Source organism: Oncorhynchus keta, chromosome 13 (assembly GCF_023373465.1).
Source record: "Oncorhynchus keta strain PuntledgeMale-10-30-2019 chromosome 13, Oket_V2, whole genome shotgun sequence".
Lineage (NCBI taxonomy): Eukaryota > Metazoa > Chordata > Actinopteri > Salmoniformes > Salmonidae > Oncorhynchus > Oncorhynchus keta.
The window spans coordinates 2,198,996-2,217,363 of NC_068433.1; the positions used below are offsets into that span (position 1 = coordinate 2,198,996).

Here is an 18,368-nt window from a genome sequence, read left to right on the forward strand (position 1 = left end):
TCAATAAAAAAAGTTTGAATTATCTATAGAGATAACACAGTACACAGTGAGTGGTCGTGTGTCCACGATGGTGGGAGTGTGTGTGTGAATCGTACTTGAGGCTGTCGTTGTGTGTCCATGATGGTGTTAGGTGGGAGTGTGTGTGTGTGAATCGTACTTGAGGCTGTCGTTGTGTGTTGTACTCCACGATGGTGTTAGGTGGGAGTGTGTGTGTGAATCGTACTTGAGGCTGTCGTTGTGTGTTGTACTCACGATGGTGTTAGGTGGGAGTGTGTGTGTGAATCGTACTTGAGGCTGTCGTTGTCAAATCAAATCAAATCAAATTTTATTTGTCACATACACATGGTTAGCAGATGTTAAATGCGAGTGTAGCGAAATGCTTGTGCTTCTAGTTCCGACAATGCAGTGATAACCAACAAGTAATCTAACTAACAATTCCAAAACTACTGTCTTATACACAGTGTAAGGGGATAAGGAATATGTACATAAGGATATATGAATGAGTGATGGTACAGAGCAGCATACAGTAGATGGTATCGAGTACAGTATATACATATGAGATGAGTGTGTAGACAAAGTAAACAAAGTGGCATAGTTAAAGTGGCTAGTGATACATGTGTTACATAAGGATGCAGTCGATGATGTAGAGTACAGTATATACATATGCATATGAGATGAATAATGTAGGGTAAGTAACATTATATAAGGTAGCATTGTTTAAAGTGGCTAGTGATATATTTACATAATTCCCATCAATTCCCATTATTAAAATGGCTGGAGTTGGGTCAGTGTCAATGACAGTGTGTTGGCAGCAGCCACTCACTGTTAGTGGTGGCTGTTTAACAGTCTGATGGCCTTGAGATAGAAGCTGTTTTTCAGTCTCTCGGTCCCAGCTTTGATGCACCTGTACTGACCTCGCCTTCTGGATGATAGCGGGGTGAACAGGCAGTGGTTCGGGTGGTTGATGTCCTTGATGATCTTTATGGCCTTCCTGTAACAACGGGTGGTGTAGGTGTCCTGGAGGGCAGGTAGTTTGCCCCCGGTGATGCGTTGTGCAGTCCTCACTACCCTCTGGAGAGCCTTACGGTTGAGGGCGGAGCAGTTGCCGTACCAGGCGGTGATACAGCCCGCCAGGATGCTCTCGATTGTGCATCTGTAGAAGTTTGTGAGTGCTTTTGGTGACAAGCCGAATTTCTTCAGCCTCCTGAGGTTGAATAGGCGCTGCTGCGCCTTCTTCACGACGCTGTCAGTGTGAGTGGACCAATTCAGATTGTCTGTGATGTGTATGCCGAGGAACTTAAAACTAGCTACCCTCTCCACTACTGTTCCATCGATGTGGATAGGGGTGTTCCCTCTGCTGTTTCCTGAAGTCCACAATCATCTCCTTAGTTTTGTTGACGTTGAGTGTGAGGTTATTTTCCTGACACCACACTCCGAGGGCCCTCACCTCCCTCCCTGTAGGCCGTCTCGTCGTTGTTGGTAATCAAGCCTACCACTGTTGTGTCGTCCGCAAACTTGATGATTGAGTTGGAGGCGTGCGTGGCCACGCAGTCGTGGGTGAACAGGGAGTACAGGAGAGGGCTCAGAACGCACCCTTGTGGGGCCCCCGTGTTGAGGATCAGCGGGGAGGAGATGTTGTTGCCTACCCTCACCACCTGGGGGCGGCCCGTCAGGAAGTCCAGTACCCAGTTGCACAGGGCGGGGTCGAGACCCAGGTCTCGAGCTTGATGACGAGCTTGGAGGGTACTATGGTGTTGAATGCCGAGCTGTAGTCGATGAACAGCATTCTCACATAGGTATTCCTCTTGTCCAGGTGGGTTAGTGCAGTGTGCAGTGTGGTTGAGATTGCATCGTCTGTGGACCTATTTGGGCGGTAAGCAAATTGGAGTGGGTCTAGGGTGTCAGGTAGGGTGGAGGTGATATGGTCCTTGACTAGTCTCTCAAAGCACTTCATGATGACGGAAGTGAGTGCTACGGGCGGTAGTCGCTAGCTCAGTTACCTTAGCTTTCTTGGGAACAGGAACAATGGTGGCCCTCTTGAAGCATGTGGGAACAGCAGACTGGTATAGGGATTGATTGAATATGTCCGTAAACACACCGCCAGCTGGTCTGCGCATGCTCTGAGGCGCGGCTGGGGATGCCGTCTGGGCCTGCAGCCTTGCGAGGGTTAACACGTTTAAATGTCTTACTCACCTCGGCTGCAGTGAAGGAGAGACCGCATGTTTCCGTTGCAGGCCGTGTCAGTGGCACTGTATTGTCCTCAAAGCGGGCAAAAAAAAGTTATTTAGTCTGCCTGGGAGCAAGACATCCTGGTCCGTGACTGGGCTGGATTTCATCTTGTAGTCCGTGATTGACTGTAGACCCTGCCACATGCCTCTTGTGTCTGAGCCGTTGAATTGAGATTCCACTTTGTCTCTGTACTGACGCTTAGCGTGTTTAATAGCCTTGCGGAGGAATAGCTGCACTGTTTGTATTCAGTCATGTTGCCAGACACCTTGCCCTGATTAAAAGCAGTGGTTCGCGCTTTCAGTTTCACGCGAATGCTGCCATCAATCCACGGTTTCTGGTTAGGGAATGTTTTTATCGTTGCTATGGGAACGACATCTTCGACGCACGTTCTAATGAACTCGCACACCGAATCAGCGTATTCGTCAATATTCCCATCTGACGCAATACGAAACATGTCCCAGTCCACGTGATGGAAGCAGTCTTGGAGTGTAGAGTCAGCTTGGTCTGACCAGCGTTGGACAGACCTCAGCGTGGGAGCCTCTTGTTTTAATTTCTGCCTGTAGGCAGGGATCAGCAAAATGGAGTCGTGGTCAGCTTTTCCGAAGGGGGCGGGGCAGGGCCTTATATGCGTCGCGGAAGTTAGAGTAACAATGATCCAAGGTTTTACCACCCCTGGTTGCGCAATCGATATGCTGATAAAATTTAGGGAGTCTTGTTTTCAGATTGGCTTTGTTAAAATCCCCAGCTACAATGAATGCAGCCTCCGGATAAATGTTTTCCAGTTTGCAAAGAGTTAAATAAAGTTCGTTCAGAGCCATCGATGTGTCTGCTTGGGGGATATATACGGCTGTGATTATAATCGAAGAGAATTCTCTTGGAAGATAATGCGGTCTACATTTGATTGTGAGGAATTCTAAATCAGGTGAACAGAAGGATTTGAGTTCCTGTATGTTTCCTTCATCACACCATGTCCCGTTAGTCATGAGGCATACGCCCCGCCACTCTTCTTACCAGAGAGATGTTTGTTTCTGTCCGCGCGATGCGTGGAGAAACCCGTTGGCTGCACCGCCCTGGATAGCGTCTTCCCAGTAAGCCATGTTTCCGTAAAGCAAAAGAACGTTACAGTCTCTGATGTCCCTCTGGAATGCCACCCTTGCTCGGATTTCATCAACCTTGTTGTCGAGAGACTGGACATTGGCAAGAAGAATACTGGGAAGTGGTGCGCGATGTGCCCTTTTTTCGGAGTCTGACCAGAACACCGCCGTTTCCTCTTTTCGTAGTCGTTTCCTTGGGTCGCTGCAAGCGATCCATTCCGTTGTCCTGTTTGTAAGGCAGAACACAGGATTCGTTTCGCGGAAAACATATTCTTGGTCGTACTGATGGTGAGTTGACGCTGATCTTATATTCAGTAGTTCTTCTCGACTGTATGTAATGAAACCTAAGATGACCTGGGGTACTAATGTAAGAAATAACACGTAAAAAACAAAAACTGCATAGTTTCCTAGAACGTGAAGCGAGGCGGCCATCTCAGTCGGCGCCGGAAGTTCCCAAGTTGTGTGTCCATGACGGTGTTAGGTGGGAGTGTGTGTGTGAATCGTACTTGAGGCTGTCGTTGTGTGTCCACGATGGTGTTAGGTGGGAGTGTGTGTGTGAATCGTACTTGAGGCTGTCGTTGTGTGTCCACGATGGTGTTAGGTGGGAGTGTGTGTGTGTGAATCGTACTTGAGGCTGTCGTTGTGTGTTGTACTCCACGATGGTGTTAGGTGGGAGTGTGTGTGTGAATCGTACTTGAGGCTGTCGTTGTGTGTCCACGATGGTGTTAGGTGGGAGTGTGTGTGTGAATCGTACTTGAGGCTGTCGTTGTGTGTTGTACTCCACGATGGTGTTAGGTGGGAGTGTGTGTGTGAATCGTACTTGAGGCTGTCGTTGTGTGTCTTGTACTCCATGATGGTGTTAGGTGGGAGTGTGTGTGTGAATCGTACTTGAGGCTGTCGTTGTGTGTCTTGTACTCCATGATGGTGTTGGGAGGGAGGTTCAGGACGCGTCGAAGAGTGTCTCGGATTCTAGATGTCGTCACCTGATCGCTGGCCGTCTTATTCCATATAGACAAGATGTCTTCCTAGACAGACAGACAGACAGACAGACAGACAGACAGACAGACAGACAGACAGACAGACAGACAGACAGACAGAGTGAGGCTGAATCTCAAACCGAACACTTTGAACACTCGATATGCGTGTTCAGTCAATCTCAAATAGTTGTGGAGTCATCGAGGGCTCCACTGCAGCCTTTGGAGTCATCGAGGGCTCCACTGCAGCCTTTGGAGTCATCGAGGGCTCCACTGCAGCCTTTGGAGTCATCGAGGGCTCCACTGCAGCCTTTGGTCATCGGGCTCCACTGCAGCCTTTGAGGGCTCCACTGCAGCCTTTGAGGGGCTCCACTGCAGCCTTTGGAGTCATCGAGGGCTCCACTGCAGCCTTTGGAGTCATCGAGGGCTCCACTGCAGCCTTTGGAGTCATCGAGGGCTCCACTGCAGCCTTTGGAGTCATCGAGGGCTCCACTGCAGCCTTTGGAGTCATTGGAGTCATCGAGGGGGGCTCCGCTGCAGCCCACTGCAGCCTTTGGAGTCATCGAGGGCTCCACTGCAGCCTTTGGAGTCATCGAGGGCTCCACTGCAGCCTTTGGAGTCATCGAGGGCTCCACTGCAGCCTTTGGAGTCATCGAGGGCTCCACTGCAGCCTTTGGAGTCATCGAGGGCTCCACTGCAGCCTTTGGAGTCATCGAGGGCTCCCCTGCAGCCTTTGGAGTCATCGAGGGCTCCACTGCAGCCTTTGGAGTCATCGAGGGCTCCACTGCAGCCTTTGGAGTCATCGAGGGCTCCACTGCAGCCTTTGGAGTCATCGAGGGCTCCACTGCAGCCTTTGGAGTCATCGAGGGCTCCACTGCAGCCTTTGGAGTCATCGAGGGCTCCACTGCAGCCTTTGGAGTCATCGAGGGCTCCACTGCAGCCTTTGGAGTCTCCACTGCAGCCTTTGGAGTCATCGAGGGCTCCACTGCAGCCTTTGGAGTCATCGAGGGCTCCCACTGCAGCCTTTGGAGTCATCGAGGGCTCCACTGCAGCCTTTGGAGTCATCACTGCAGCCTTTGGAGTCATCGGGGCTCCACTGCAGCCTTTGGAGTCATCCTCCACTGCAGCCTTTGGAGTCATCGAGGGCTCCACTGCAGCCTTTGGAGTCATCGAGGGCTCCACTGCAGCCTTTGGAGTCATCGGGGCTCCCCTGCAGCCTTTGGAGTCATCGAGGGCTCCACTGCAGCCTTTGGAGTCATCGAGGGCTCCCTGCAGCCTTTGGAGTCATCGAGGGCTCCACTGCAGCCTTTGGAGTCATCGAGGGCTCCACTGCAGCCTTTGGAGTCATCGAGGGCTCCACTGCAGCCTTTGGAGTCATCGAGGGCTCCACTGCAGCCTTTGGAGTCATCGAGGGCTCCACTGCAGCCTTTGGAGTCATCCACTGAGGGTTCCTCCACTGCAGCCTTTGGAGTCATCGAGGCTCCACTGCAGGGAGTCATCCACTGCAGCCTTTGGAGTCATCGGGGGCTCCACTGCAGCCTTTGGAGTCATCGGGGGCTCCACTGCAGCCTTTGGAGTCATCGAGGGCTCCACTGCAGCCTTTGGAGTCATCGAGGGCTCCACTGCAGCCTTTGGAGTCATCGAGGGCTCCACTGCAGCCTTTGGAGTCATCGAGGGCTCCACTGCAGCCTTTGGAGTCATCGAGGGCTCCACTGCAGCCTTTGGAGTCATCGAGGGCTCCACTTCACTTAGTCACAACTACTTTGCCCTCAAAAATAGTCAAATAAGTCAACAGTAAACAAGTTACCGAGGCCTTAGCAACTCTTCATCTAGCTAAGGAGTTTAGTGCTTGAATGAGCTGTATTGGTGATCAATGTACACGAAAACCTGTCCATTACATTAGCTTGCTAGCTAGCTGTAAGCCTGAACCAGCCTCGTCATATTCCTACGTACATTAGCAGTCCATCACTCTCTTTGGTCAAATAGCCCTTCCACAGCCTGGAGGTGAGATTTGGGTCATTGTCCTGTTGAAAAACAAATGATAGTCCCACTAAGCCCAAACCAGATGGGATGGAGAATCTCTGCAGAATGCTGTGGTAGCCATGCTGGTTAAGCCCAAACCAGATGGGATGGAGTATCTCTGCAGAATGCTGTGGTAGCCATGCTGGTTAAGCCCAAACCAGATGGGATGGAGTATCTCTGCAGAATGCTGTGGTAGCCATGCTGGTTAAGCCCAAACCAGATGGGATGGAGTATCTCTGCAGAATGCTGTGGTAGCCATGCTGGTTAAGCCCAAACCAGATGGGATGGAGTATCTCTGCAGAATGCTGTGGTAGCCATGCTGGTTAAGCCCAAACCAGATGGGATGGAGTATCTCTGCAGAATGCTGTGGTAGCCATGCTGGTTAAAAGTGCCCTGAATTCTATATAAATCGCAGACAGTGTCACCAGCAATGCACCCCCATACCACCAAGCTTCCCGGTGGGAACCACACACCATCACACCTCCTCCTCCATGCTTCATGGTGGGAACCACACACCCCCACACCTCCTCCTCCAAGCTTCACAGTGGGAACCACACACCATCACACCTCCTCCTCCATGCTTCACGGTGGGAACCACACATGCGGAGATCATCCGTTCACCTACTGTGTGTCTCACAAAGACAAGGCGGTTGGAACCAAAACTCTCAAATTTGGACTCATCAGACCAAAAGGACAGATTTTCACCAATCGAATGTCCATTGCTTGTGTTTCTTGACCCAAGCATTTCTCTTCTTCTTATTGGTGTCCTTTAGTAGTGGTTTCTTTGCAGCAATTTGACCATGAAGTCCTGATTCACGTAGTGTCCTCTGAACAGTTGATGTTGAGATGTGTCTGTTACTTGAACTCTGTGAAGCATTTATTTGGACTGCAATTTCTGAGGCTGATAACTCTGGGTCTCCCTGCAGCAGGGGGAACTCTGGGTCTCCCTGCAGCAGGGGGAACTCTGGGTCTCCCTGCAGCAGGGGGAACTCTGGGTCTCCCTGCAGCAGGGGGAACTCTGGGTCTCCCTGCAGCAGGGGGAACTCTGGGTCTCCCTGCAGCAGGGGGAACTCTGGGTCTCCCTGCAGCAGAGGGAACTCTGGGTCTCCCTGCAGCAGAGGGAACTCTGGGTCTCCCTGCAGCAGAGGGAACTCTGGGTCTTCCTTTCCTGAGAGCCAGTTTCATCATAGGGCTTGATGTTTTTTGTGGCTTCACTTGAAGAAACTTTCAAAGCTCTTGACATTTTCTGGATTGACTGAGCTTCGTGTCTTAAAGTAATGATCAACTGTCGTTTCTCTTTGCTTATTTGAGCTGTTCTTGCCATAATATGGACTTGGTCTTTTACCAAATAAGGCTACCTTGTCACAACACAACTGAATGGCTCAAACACATTAAGGAAATAAATTCCACAAAGTAACAAGGAAACCTGTTAATTGAAATGCATTCCAGGTGACTACCTCATGAAGCTGGTTGAGAGAATGCCAAGAGTGTGCAACGCTGTCATCAAGGCAAAGGGTGGCTACTTTGAAGAATCTCAAATATATTTGGATTTGTTTAACACTTCTTTGGTTACTACATGGTTCCATATGTTAATTCATAGAGTTGATATCTTCACTATTATTCTACAAAGTAGACAATAGTAAAAATAAAGAAAAACCCTGGAATGAGTACGTTGTCCCAAGTGCCCGTGTTTCATAGCGAGTCATGTTACAAGGCAAGTCGCTGGAGATAATGCCCACGAATGAATTTAGAATGTTTTTATAATGACAAGTGGGACGTCAACTGGGCATCGTCTCAAAGTGTAGTGATCACTATCAGCAAGTGGCCAATCGATAAAGGGCTTAGGGCCCAAGAGATTCAGCCTGTGTGTGTGTGTGTGTGTGTGTGTGTGTGTGTGTGTGTGTGTGTGTGTGTGTGTGTGTGTGTGTGTGTGTGTGTGTGTGTGTGTGTGTGTGTGTGTGTGTGTGTGTGTGTGTGTGTGTGTGTGTGTGTGTATGCGTGTGTGTGTGTGTGTGTGTATACCTGGAACCGTATAGAGACCACCACCCCACAGATCTCCTCTCCCACCATGAATTGTTCTCCCAACATGGCCAGAATAATGTTCTCCCAGAACCTGCTGGCCAGACCTGTCAACAACAACAATATTAACAACATGGCCAGAATAATGTTCTCCCAGAACCTGCTGGCCAGACCTGTCAACAACAATATTAACAACATGGCCAGAATAATGTTCTCCCAGAACCTGCTGGCCAGACCTGTCAACAACAACAATATTAACAACATGGCCAGAATAATGTTCTCCCAGAACCTGCTGGCCAGACCTGTCAACAACAACAATATTAACAACATGGCCAGAATAATGTTCTCCCAGAACCTGCTGGCCAGACCTGTCAACAACAACAATATTAACAACATGGCCAGAATAATGTTCTCCCAGAACCTGCTGGCCAGACCTGTCAACAACAACAATATTAACATGGCCAGAATAATGTTCTCCCAGAACCTGCTGGCCAGACCTGTCAACAACAACAATATTAACAACATGGCCAGAATAATGTTCTCCCAGAACCTGCTGGCCAGACCTGTCAACAACAACAATATTAACAACATGGCCAGAATAATGTTCTCCCAGAACCTGCTGGCCAGACCTGTCAACAACAACAATATTAACAACATGGCCAGAATAATGTTCTCCCAGAACCTGCTGGCCAGACCTGTCAACAACAACAATATTAACAACATGGCCAGAATAATATTCTCCCAGAACCTGCTGGCCAGACCTGTCAACAACAACAATATGGCCAGAATAATGTTCTCAACAATACAATAAGAACAATATTAAAAGGCAGGTTTAAAGAAGAGCTTAGAATGCAAATAGGAGGTTTAAGAATGTTAGAAGGATGTTTGGGCTCCCGAGTGGCGCAGAAGGTCTAAGTTACTGCATCTCAGTGCTAGAGGCATCACTACAGATACCCTGGTTTGAATCCAGGCTGTATCACAACCGGCCGTGATTGGGAGCCCCTTTAAGCAGCGCACAATTGGCCCCGCGTCGTCCGGGTTTGGCTGGTGTAGGGAGTCATTGTAAATAATAGTTCTTAACTTGCCTAGTTAAATAAAGGTGACATTTACAATTTTAAAAATTACATTTAGAACATTAAAGGGAGGTTTAGAATGTTAAAGGGAGGTTTAGAATGTTAAAGGGGATTTAGAATGTTAAAGGGAGGTTTAGAATGTTAAAGGGGGATTTAGAATGTTAAAGGGGATTTAGAATGTTAAAGGGAGGTTTAGAATGTTAAAGGGGGATTTAGAATGTTAAAGGGGATTTAGAATGTTAAAGGGAGGTTTAGAATGTTAAATGGGGATTTAGAATGTTAAAGGGAGGTTTAGAATGTTAAAGGGGGATTTAGAATGTTAAAGGGGATTTAGAATGTTAAAGCGAGGTTTAGAATGTTAAAGGGGGATTTAGAATGTTAAAGGGGATTTAGAATGTTAAAGGGAGGTTTAGAATGTTAAAGGGGGATTTAGAATGTTAAAGGGAGGTTTAGAATGTTAAAGGGAGGTTTAGAATGTTAAAGGGGGATTTAGAATGTTAAAGGGGGATTTAGAATGTTAAAGGGAGGTTTAGAATGTTAAAGGGAGGTTTAGAATGTTAAAGGGAGGTTTAGAATGGTCAGGAAAAACGGTCCAACTCCGCGACTTTCTAAATGTTTTAATTGAAATGGGGTCTTTGGTGCTTCATTGATGTGGCATTCTGGTCATGCGCGCCGTGACTGACGACTGGCCACTGTAGCTAGCCAGTAACTCCTCCAGTATGTGTTGATGTCATTTCAAAGGATTTGTTTTTAGATCGAAGCTGTAGAGATCGGAATAAAAAGGCACTTCTAGTTAAATATTTTATTTATCAATTATTTTATTTTTCAGTATTAAATGACCTGGTATGATGGTACATCATAGCGATTGATAGAGGACTCATCTTTATATCTGTGCCATTAGTGTCTGTGACATCATGGGCAGCACCATTGATGCTACAACCCATAGGAATCCCAACCCAGTTGACTACTTTAAAATGGCAGAAGCCCTCAATGGCGCTGCTAAAACAACCTTTGGCCCCAAGAAGCTATGTGGAGCACTGATCAGTTAAGTTGTTATTTTGGTGTTTTTGCCCAAAGTCGACGTTTAAAAAAGGGAGGTTTAGTAATAATAGTAATAAAAACAGACCTTTCCGCAGCCTGATAATCCACTTCCCACCGTTCTTATTAGCTTCATCCTGGAGGGTTACACACAAAGATACAGTTGAAGTCGGATGTTTACATACACCTCAGCCAAATATATTTAAACTCAGTTTTTCACAATTCCTGACATGTAATCCTAGTAAAAATTCCCTGTTTTAGGTCAGTTAGGATCACCACTTTATTTTAAGAATGTGAAATGCCAGAATAATAATAGATAATTATTTATTTCAACTTTTATTTCTATCATCTATCATCACATTCTAAATTACTATTTGGTAGCATTGCCTTTAAATGGTTTAACTTGGGTCAATCGTTTCGGGTAGCCGTCCACAAGCTTCCCACAACAAGTTGGGTGAATTTTTGCTCATTCCTCCTGACAGAGCTGGTGTAGCTGAGTCAGGTTTGTAGGCTTCCTTGCTCACACACACTTTTTCAGTTCTGCCCACACATTTTGTATGGGATTGAGGTCAGGGCTTTGTGATGGCCACTCCAATACCTTGACTTTGGTGTTCTTAAGCCATTTTGCCACAACTTAGGAAGTATGCTTGGGGTCATTGTCCATTTGGAAGACCCATTTGTGACCAAGCTTTAACTTCCTGACTGATGTCTTGAGATGTTGCTTCAAAATATCCACAAAGCACCCCCACAACATGATGCTACCACCCCTGTGCTCCACACAGCTTGCAAGCCTCCCCCTTTTTCCTCCAAACATAACGATGGTCATTATGGCCAAACAGTTCTATTTTTGATCCATCAGACCAGAGGACATTTCTCCAAAAAGTACGATCTTTGTCCCTACGTACAGTTGCAAACCGCAGACTGGCTTTTTTACGGCGGTTTACGAGTTTGAAGCTAGGTCTTGAAATAAATACACAGGTACACCTCCAATTGACTCAAATTATGTCAATTAGCCTATCAGAAGCTTCTAAAGCCATGACATCATTTTCTGGAATTTTCCAAGCTGTTTAAAGGCACTAGAATTGTGATAGAGTGAATTATAAGTGAAATAATCTGTCTGTAAACAATTGTTGGAAAAATTACTTGTGTCATGGACAAAGTAGATGTCCTAACCGACTTGCCAAAACTATAGTTGGTTAACGAGAAATTTGTGGAGTGGTTGAAAAATGTGTTTTAATGACTCCAACCTAAGTGTATGTAAACTTCCGACTTCAACTGTACATGCCAAAAGGTATGGTTATAGTGGATGGGATGCGACCATGCTAATGGCCTGACTTGACCATCTTACATACATCACATACAGTGAATACTGTTGGAGACTGACTTAAGCCAGTTTGAATATGGTTATAAGTAGCCTAGCAGTAGTAATTATTGTGTTATGGGTTGGATGGGAATGGTCTATGTGCATTGTATTTGGGCAGAGGGGAAGGGGGCCTGTATCTGAGGACAAGAATAATTGCATAAAGGTTGAATAGGAGGCATTTGTCTAGAGAGATAATGTTGTAGAACAGTAATTACAATCCATCTTATCTCTCTAGTTTACACATTGAGTTTGCCCTCAGAAAGTATTCAGACCCCTTCTCCACATTCTGTTACGTTACAGTCTTATTCGAAAATAGATTAAATAAAAAATCCTCAATCTACACACAATACCCCATAATGACATCACAATACCCCATAATGACATCACAATACCCCATAATGACATCACAATACCCCATAATGACAAAGCAAAAACAGGTTGAGACATTTTTGCTAAATCATAAAAAAACAGAAAAACCTTATTGACATGAAATCAGACCCTTTCCTATGACACTGGAAACTGAGCTCAGGTGCATCCACGTATGGAGTAAAAAGTACATTATTTTCTTTAGGAATGTAGTGGAGTAAAAGTTTTCAAAAATATAAACAGTAAAGTAAATCTAATTTTAAATCTAATTTTATTAGTCACATGCGCTGAATACAACAGCTGTAGCAGACCTTACAGTGAAATGCTTAGTTACGAGCCCCTAACCAACAATGCAGTTTCAAAAAAGTAATAATATGAATAAGAAATAAAAGTAAGAAATAATTAAACACCTCCTCCCTATAGGCGGTCTCGTTGTTGTCCGTGATCAGCCCTACCACTGTTGTATCTTCTGCAAACTTAATGATGGTGTTGGGAGTCGTGCCTGGCCGTGCAGTCGTGGGTGAACAGGGAGTACAGGAGGGGACTGAGCACTTACACCTGAGGGGCACCTGTGTTGAGGATCAGTGTGGCGGATGTGTTGAATCCTACCCTTACCACCTGGGGGCGGCCTGTCAGGAAGTCCAGGATCCAGTTGCAGAGGGAGCTGTTTAGTCCCAGGGTCCTTGGCTTAGTAATGAGCTTTGAGGGCACTATGGTGTTGAACACTGAGCTGTAGTCAATAAATAACATTCTCACATATCCAGGTGGGAAAGGGCAGTGTGGAGATTGCATCATCTGTGGATCTGTTGGGGCGGTATGCATATTGTAGTGGGACTAGGGCTTCTGGGATGATGGTGTTGATGTGAGCCATGACCAGGCTTTCAAAGCACTTCATGGCTACAGATGTGAGTGCTACGGGTAGGTAGTCATTTAGGCAGGTTACCTTAGTGTTCTTGGGCACAGAGACTATGGTGGTCTGCTTGAAACATATTGGTATTACAGACTCAGACAGGGAGAGGTTCAAAATGTCACTGAAGACACTTGCCAGACACTTGTCAGCACATGCTCACATCGCAGTACACGTCCTGGTAATCAGTCTGGCCCTGCGGCCTTGTGAATGACGACCTGTTTAGGTCTTACATCGGCTGCAGAGAGCGTGAACACAGTCTTCTGGAACATCTGGTGCTCTCATGCATGTTTCCGTGTTATTTGCCTCGAAGCAAGCATTAAAGTAGTTTAGCTCGCTTGGTAGGCTCGTGTCACTGGGCAGCTCTCGGCTGTGCTTCCCTTGTTGTCTGTAATGGTTTGTAGTCTGTTAAGAAGTACTTTAAAGTATCTGTACTTAAGCAGGTTTTTTGTGGTAATTTAAACCACTGATCATAACCACGAAAACGCGAGTCTGTAATCGCTGCCAAAGGTTCTTCAACAAAGTACTGAGTAACGGGTCTGAATACTTATTTAAATGTCACATTTCTATCTTTTTATCTTTAATGTCTAAAACCTGTTTTTACCCGAACCTGTTTTCGCCCTAATCCGAACCTGTTTTCGCCCTAACCCAAACCTGTTTTCGCCCTCACCTGTTTTCGCCCTCACCTGTTTTCGCCCTCACCTGTTTTCGCCCTCACCTGTTTTCGCCCTCACCTGTTTTCGCCCTCACCTGTTTTCGCCCTCACCTGTTTTCGCCCTCACCTGTTTTCGCCCGAACCTGTTTTCGCCCGAACCTGTTTTCGCCCGAACCTGTTTTCGCCCGAACCTGTTTTCGCCCGAACCTGTTTTCGCCCGAACCTGTTTTTACCCTAAGTCTTATGGGGTAGTGTGTAGGTTACAGCTTTATTCTAAAATGGATTAAATTGTTTCCCCCTCAATCTACACACAATACCAAATAACGACAAAGCAAAAACAGGTTTAGACATTTCTAATTTATTAAAAAGAAAACTGAACTACTCCATTTACATAAGTATTCAGACTCTTTACTCAGTACTTTGAAGCACCTTTGGCAGCGATTACAGCCTTGAGTCTTTGGTACAACAGAGCTTGAGACTAATAATAATAAAAAATAATAATAAAAAATAGCTTGAGACTACAAGCTTGGCACACCTGTAGTTGTATAGTTTCTCCCATTCTTCTCTGCAGATCCTCTCAAGCTCTGTCAGATTGGATGGGGAGCGTCGCTGCACAGCTATTTTCAGGTCTCTTCAGAGATGTTCGATCGGGTTCACGTCCGGGCTCTGGCTGGGCCACTCAAGGACATTCAGAGACGTGTCCCGAAGCCACTCCTGCGTTGTCTTGGCTGTGTGCTTAGGGTCATTGTCCTGTTGGAAGGTGAACCTTCTACCAAGTCTGATGTCCTGAGCGCTCAGGAGCAGGTTTTCATCAACGATCTCTCTGTACTTTGCTCCGTTCATCTTTCCCTCTATCCTGACTCGTCTCCCAGTCTCTGCGACTAAAAAACATTCCCACAGTATGATGCTGCCACCACCATGCTTCACCATAGGGATGGTGCCAGGTTTCCTCCAGACGTGAAGCTTGGCATTCAGGCCAAAGAGTTCACCAGAGAATCTTGTTTCTCATGGTCTGAGTCCTTTAGGTGCTTTTTGGCAAACACCAAACGGGCTGTCATGTGCCTTTTACGGAGGAGTGGCTTCCGTCTGGCCTCTCTACCATAAAGGCCTGATTGGTGGAGTGCTGCAGAGATGGTTGTCCTTCTGGAAGGTTCTCCCATCTCCACAGAGGAACTTTAGAGCTCTGTCAGAGTGACCATTGGGTTCTTGGTCACCTCCCTGACCAAGGCCTTTCTCCCCCGATTGCTCAGTTTGGCCGGCAGGCCAGCTCCAGGAAGAGTTTCGCTGGTTCCAAACTCCTCCATTTAAGAATTACGGAGGCCACTGTGTTCTTGGGGACCTTCAATGCTACAGCCATTTTTTGGTACCCTTTCCCAGATCTGTGCCTCGACACAATCCTGTCTCAGCGCTCTACAGACAATTCCTTCAACCTCACGGCTTGGTTTTTGCTCTGACATGCACTGTCAACTGTGGGACCTTGTATAGACAGGTGTGTTCCTTTCTAAATCATGTCCAATCAATTGAATTTACCACAGGTGAACTCCAATCAAGTTGTAGAAACATCTCAAGAATGATCAATGGAAACAGGATGAACCTGAGCTCATTTTCGAGTCTCATATCAAAGGGTATGGGTTAAAAACCTATTTTCGCTTTGTCATTATGGGCTATTGTGTGTAGATAGAAAAAGAAGAATCCATTTTAGAATAAGGCTGTAACATAACAAAATGTGGAAAAAGTCAAGGGGTCTGAATACTTTGATTGCACTGTATCTACATGTTACCTCCCACATTATACCCATATATAATAATAATATAATGTATATATAGACATGTTACCTCCCACATTATACCCATATATAATAATAATATAATGTGTATATAGACATGTTACCTCCCACATTATACCCATATATAATAATAATATAATGTGTATATAGACATGTTACCTCCCACATTATACCCATATATAATAATATAATGTGTATATAGACATGTTACCTCCCACATTATACCCATATATAATAATAATATAATGTGTATATAGACATGTTACCTCCCACATTATACCCATATATAATAATATAATGTATATATAGACATGTTACCTCCCACATTATACCCATATATAATAATATAATGTGTATATAGACATGTTACCTCCCACATTATACCCATATATAATAATAATATAATGTGTATATAGACATGTTACCTCCCACATTATACCCATATATAATAATAATATAATGTGTATATAGACATGTTACCTCCCACATTATACCCATATATAATAATAATATAATGTGTATATAGACATGTTACCTCCCACATTATACCCATATATAATAATAATATAATGTATATATAGACATGTTACCTCCCACATTATACCCATATAATAATAATATAATGTGTATATAGACATGTTACCTCCCACATTATACCCATATATAATAATAATATAATGTGTATATAGACATGTTACCTCCCACATTATACCCATATATAATAATAATATAATGTGTATATAGACATGTTACCTCCCACATTATACCCATATATAATAATAATATAATGTATATATCTACATGTTACCTCCCACATTATACCCATATATAATAATAATATAATGTGTATATAGACATGTTACCTCCCACATTATACCCATATATAATAATAATATAATGTGTATATATCTACATGTTACCTCCCACATTATACCCATATATAATAATAATATAATGTGTATATATCTACATGTTACCTCCCACATTATACCCATATATAATAATAATATAATGTGTATATAGACATGTTACCTCCCACATTATACCCATATATAATAATAATATAATGTGTATATAGACATGTTACCTCCCACATTATACCCATATATAATAATAATATAATGTGTATATATCTACATGTTACCTCCCACATTATACCCATATATAATAATAATATAATGTGTATATATCTACATGTTACCTCCCACATTATACCCATATATAATAATAATATAATGTGTATATATCTACATGTTACCTCCCACATTATACCCATATATAATAATAATATAATGTGTATATAGACATGTTACCTCCCACATTATACCCATATATAATAATAATATAATGTGTATATAGACATGTTACCTCCCACATTATACCCATATATAATAATAATATAATGTGTATATAGACATGGTACCTCCCACATTATACCCATATATAATAATAATATAATGTGTATATAGACATGTTACCTCCCACATTATACCCATATATAATAATAATATAATGTGTATATAGACATGTTACCTCCCACATTATACCCATATATAATAATAATATAATGTGTATATAGACATGTTACCTCCCACATTATACCCATATATAATAATAATATAATGTGTATATAGACATGTTACCTCCCACATTATACCCATATATAATAATAATATAATGTGTATATAGACATGTTACCTCCCACATTATACCCATATATAATAATAATATAATGTGTATATATCTACATGTTACCTCCCACATTATACCCATATATAATAATAATATAATGTATATATAGACATGTTACCTCCCACATTATACCCATATATAATAATAATATAATGTGTATATAGACATGTTACCTCCCACATTATACCCATATATAATGTGTATATAGACATGTTACCTCCCACATTATACCCATATATAATAATAATATAATGTGTATATAGACATGTTACCTCCCACATTATACCCATATATAATAATAATATAATGTGTATATAGACATGTTACCTCCCACATTATACCCATATATAATAATAATATAATGTGTATATAGACATGTTACCTCCCACATTATACCCATATATAATAATAATATAATGTGTATATAGACATGTTACCTCCCACATTATACCCATATATAATAATAATATAATGTGTATATAGACATGTTACCTCCCACATTATACCCATATATAATAATAATATAATGTATATATAGACATGTTACCTCCCACATTATACCCATATATAATAATAATATAATGTATATATAGACATGTTACCTCCCACATTATACCCATATATAATAATAATATAATGTGTATATAGACATGTTACCTCCCACATTATACCCATATATAATAATAATATAATGTATATATAGACATGTTACCTCCCACATTATACCCATATATAATAATAATATAATGTATATATAGACATGTTACCTCCCACATTATACCCATATATAATAATAATATAATGTATATATAGACATGTTACCTCCCACATTATACCCATATATAATAATAATATAATGTGTATATAGACATGTTACCTCCCACATGGGTTTGATTCCCTCTTTAAACAGGTGGAAGTCAGAGTGGCCAGTCAGATCTCCCGGTCGCACCAGGTGACTGTAGAACTTCCAGAACTGCTCCACCTGGCAACCAATCACAGCACAAGATAACATCAAGTACATGATGCGTGTATGTGTGTGTGTACACGATGCGTGTTAGTGGTGTGTGTATATGATGCGTGTTAGTGGTGTGTGTATGTGATGCGTGTTAGTGGTGTGTGTATGTGATGCGTGTTGGTGGTGGTGTGTGTG

General features: G+C 43.6%; 1 protein-coding gene and 2 long non-coding RNA genes across 4 annotated transcripts in view; 1 reads left to right on the plus strand and 2 right to left on the minus strand.

Annotated features, from left to right (window-relative positions):
* The window catches only part of LOC118378090 (eukaryotic translation initiation factor 4E type 2-like), a 31,628-nt gene that overhangs the window by 2,179 nt on the left and 11,081 nt on the right, over window positions 1-18,368 (minus strand). The window contains exons 4-7 of the mRNA XM_052458964.1: window positions 18,096-18,200; window positions 10,538-10,586; window positions 8,342-8,445; window positions 4,212-4,348 (exon numbers count right to left, since the gene is read on the minus strand). Coding sequence (XP_052314924.1) covers window positions 4,212-4,348; window positions 8,342-8,445; window positions 10,538-10,586; window positions 18,096-18,200 — 395 coding nt within the window. The remainder of the gene's footprint in view (window positions 1-4,211; window positions 4,349-8,341; window positions 8,446-10,537; window positions 10,587-18,095; window positions 18,201-18,368) is intronic.
* On the plus strand, window positions 71-4,265 carry LOC127906598 (uncharacterized). Its single transcript, XR_008062010.1, has 3 exons — window positions 71-198; window positions 3,805-3,924; window positions 4,119-4,265. It is a non-coding gene; the product is annotated as an uncharacterized LOC127906598 (long non-coding RNA).
* On the minus strand, window positions 13,733-17,929 carry LOC127906597 (uncharacterized). 2 transcript variants are annotated; one of them, XR_008062008.1, is made up of 4 exons: window positions 17,656-17,929; window positions 16,117-16,169; window positions 15,845-16,061; window positions 13,733-15,630 (listed from the first exon to the last, which is right to left on the minus strand). It is a non-coding gene; the product is annotated as an uncharacterized LOC127906597 (long non-coding RNA). The 2 variants fall into 2 exon arrangements; XR_008062009.1 differs by lacking the exons at window positions 15,845-16,061; window positions 17,656-17,929 and having other exon boundaries at window positions 13,733-15,685; window positions 16,117-16,280.